Genomic DNA, 3,365 nt, shown 5'->3' with positions numbered 1-3,365 from the left:
GACAGAACTAAGGGACTTTGGAATGGGAAACCTGCATTGAAAACTCCATGCTAAACACATTTGTGAATCTATGGAAGACTAATGTCCAAGGTTATCAACCTAACCTCTTTCATGAGTTGCTGGACATTCACTGAAGAACAATGAAACAGCATTAATATAATAACTTACGCCTGAGGAGATGCACAAATGGTTTCATAAACCTCACTACGTATTCAAGTTCAGGCTTATGAACTCTGCCCAGCTGAATCAAATGATGTTCCAGGGGAATACTAGCCATCTCTTCCAGTTCCAGGTTGTTATATACCTGTCCTAATGAAATTACAAACAGAGCATATCCTTGGCACTTGGCTTTCAGAGATGCCTTCTTTAATATGTCTTTGTCCCACTGACTTGTTTCTCCAGCAGATATAACAATGATAGCCTTGTGTTGTCTGGAGTGGGGTGCAGTTAAGAAAACATTATCAATTGTCCACTGTATGGCATGGCCAAGAGCAGCTGCTCCATTCAGCTGTCGAACAGATTCTTGGATATGTCTTTTCATTGACTGTCTCTTCTTGTAGGAGACAAAGTCAAATTCTTTCTTTACAGGGTTCCGCCCCATTCGGGGTTTGAAACCTGGTGGAGCATGGCTCACCACAGCCACCCTATCACCTGTGGAAGAGGTCTCTGGCTCAGAGGAGATGTCAAAGTTATCAAGTACTCTGCTCAAGAAGTTTTTCACGTTCTCAAATTCGGCACCACTCATTTTCTGTGAACTATCCAAAATGAAAGCAGCATCCACATATGCCGGTGGTGATCGGAATCTGCGGCGTTCACAAAACTCATCTGGTTTACATTTGTCTGCAAATAAACAGAAAATTAGTTTGTACTTCTCTCTTTAAGAAACTGAAAGTGTGAAAAAAGAAACGGCATCTGAGCAGTCAGTTCCGGAGAGGATTAAAGAGCCTAAACTTAAAGTATTAACAACAATCTTCTACATCTGTGAAAGTTATGTATAATTAAAATCAGAAAGCTAAGGGACTGATCCTGTGAAATAATCCGCTCCTCACAAGATTAATCAACACCCTAGTAATAAGGGCTAATCAGAGTTAACTCACACGGTTGACTTAACTGCGATTAATCGCGATTAATTTTTTTTTTTTGGTCGCACTGTTAAACAATAGAATATCAATTGAAATTTATTAAATATTGTGGATGTTTTTCTACATTTTCATATATATTGTATTTTGTGTTATAATTTAAATCAGTGTATATTGTTGATTACAAATATTTGCACTGTAAAAATGATAAATGAAATAGTATTTTTCAGTTTACCTCATTCAAGTACTGTAGTGCAATCTCTTTGTTATTAAAGTGCAACTTAGAAATCTACAATTTTTTTGGTTACATAACTGCACTCAAAAACAAATGTAAAACTTCAGAGCCTACAAGTCCACTCAGTCCTACTTCTTGTTCAGACAATCGCTAAGACAAACAAGTTTGTTTACATTTACAGGAGAGAATGCTGCCCTCTTCTTATTTACAATGTCAACTGAAAGTGAGAACATGCGTTCTCATGGCACTGTTGTAGCTGGTGTTGCAAGGTATTTACGTGCCAGATATGCTAAACATTCGTATGTCCCTTCATGCTTCGGCCACCATTCCAGAGGACATGCTTCCATGCTGATGACGCTTGTTTAATTAACAAATTGGGTTTTTTTAAATTTGTGACTGAATTTCTTGGGGGAAGGGGGGAACTGTATGTCTCCTGCTCTGTTTTACCCACATTCTGCTATATATTTCATGTAATAGTCTCGGATGATGACCCAGCACATGTTGTTCATTTTCAGAACACTTTCACTGCAGATTTCACAAAACGCAAAGAAGGTACCAATGTGAGATTTCTAAAGATAGCTACAGCATTCGACCCAAGGTTAAGAATCTGAAGTGCCTTCCAAAATCTGAGAGGAACAAGGTATGGAGCATGCTTTCAGATGTCTTAAAAGAGCAACACTTGGATGTGGAAACTACAGAACTCGAACCACCAAAAAAGAAAATTAACCTTCTGCTGGTGGCATCTGACTCAGATAACGGAAAATGAACATGCGTTGGCCCGCACTGCTTTGGATTGTTATCGAGCAGAACCCATCATCAGCATGGTATGGTATATCATCAGTATGCAAGCATGTCTTCTGAAATGGTGGCCAAAGCATGAAAGTGCATACGAATGTTTAGCATATCTGGCACATAAATACCTTGCTACAACAGTGACATGCGAACATCTGTTCTCACTTTCAGGTGACATTGTAAATAAGAAGAGGGCAGCATTCTCTCCTTTTACATTTTTGTTTTTGAGTGCAGTTATGTAACAAAAAAAATCTACATTTTGTAAGTTGTACTTTTGCAATAGAGATTACACTATAGTACTTGTATGAGGTGAATTGAAAAATACTATTTCATCATTTTTTACAGTGCAAATATTTGTAATAATAATATAAAGTGAGCACTATACACCGTCTTCTGTATTGTAAATTGAAATCAAATATTTAAAAATGTAGAAAACATCCAAAATATTTAATGAATTTCAATTGGTATTCTATTGTTGTGATTAATCGCGATTAATTTTTTTGAGTTTAATTACGTGAGTTAACAGCGATTAATCGACAGCCCTAATTTTTATGCATTCGAGTACATTTCCTCCTAAGGAAAACTTGGCAGCACAGATAGTGGAGATAAGCAGTTGGTTGTAAATCATGATCGACATGCTACTTATTGGAAAGTTCCCTCCTTTTAGGGATTAACTTGTGAAGAAGAAATAAAGCCAGAAAATTCAGCTGTGGTTATTTGAAACACAAATGTCTGTCTAAATGCTTTTGCCAGTCTCTCTCATGCTTTTTGCCAGGCAGCACTAAATAATAGTGTTTTTTCTCTAATACAGATGGATCTTACCATAACAAAGAGTGCAGCGCCGAAATGTTTCCAAGAATGGCTCATAGTCATCCTCTTGATTAATATTTATTACCTGGAAAAATCCAGTATCGTCCATCTAGACAGAACAATAATAAAAGGATTTAGTGCAGAAGGCAAGTGGTGAGTTTTACCTTAAAACAGTTTCTTTGAATACTGTACAATTGTGTTCACGGCAGGCATTCAGAGAGAATTACATTCATTCCTAAGTGTCAGACATTCAACCCCTAAGCCACCCACAACCAACAGCAATTTTGTATATTCTCCAGCGTGACAAACTTCAGTGACCCTGAAAATCTCTAGAGAAACCTCCAGTTTCCCAACTACCCTTCAGCGATGAACTTGGGTTCCAGCTGTCTTTGTGTTGGGCTCTGACTTGGCACCTCCACACTGAAGTTTTGCCCTCTATTAGGGGCTGG

The 3,365-nt window shown here is 37.9% G+C and overlaps 1 protein-coding gene across 1 annotated transcript; it reads right to left on the bottom strand.

Moving 5' to 3' along the window:
• Window positions 1-168: 168 nt before the first annotated feature.
• On the bottom strand, window positions 169-3,025 carry LOC113409556 (collagen alpha-6(VI) chain-like; the record flags this gene model as incomplete). The annotated part of the gene is made up of 2 exons (XM_026663592.1): window positions 169-840; window positions 2,929-3,025. Coding segments are annotated over 2 exons (769 nt in total), but the record flags the coding sequence as incomplete, so codon positions are not given.
• Between the last annotated feature and the right edge of the window lie 340 nt (window positions 3,026-3,365).

The sequence above is a fragment of the Terrapene carolina genome, unplaced genomic scaffold (assembly GCF_002925995.2).
Source record: "Terrapene carolina triunguis isolate 2854851 unplaced genomic scaffold, T_m_triunguis-2.0 Scaffold33865, whole genome shotgun sequence".
NCBI lineage: Eukaryota > Metazoa > Chordata > Testudines > Emydidae > Terrapene > Terrapene triunguis.
Note: the sequence above shows the minus strand (reverse complement) of the source record. Positions and strands in the feature narration are given on the sequence as shown.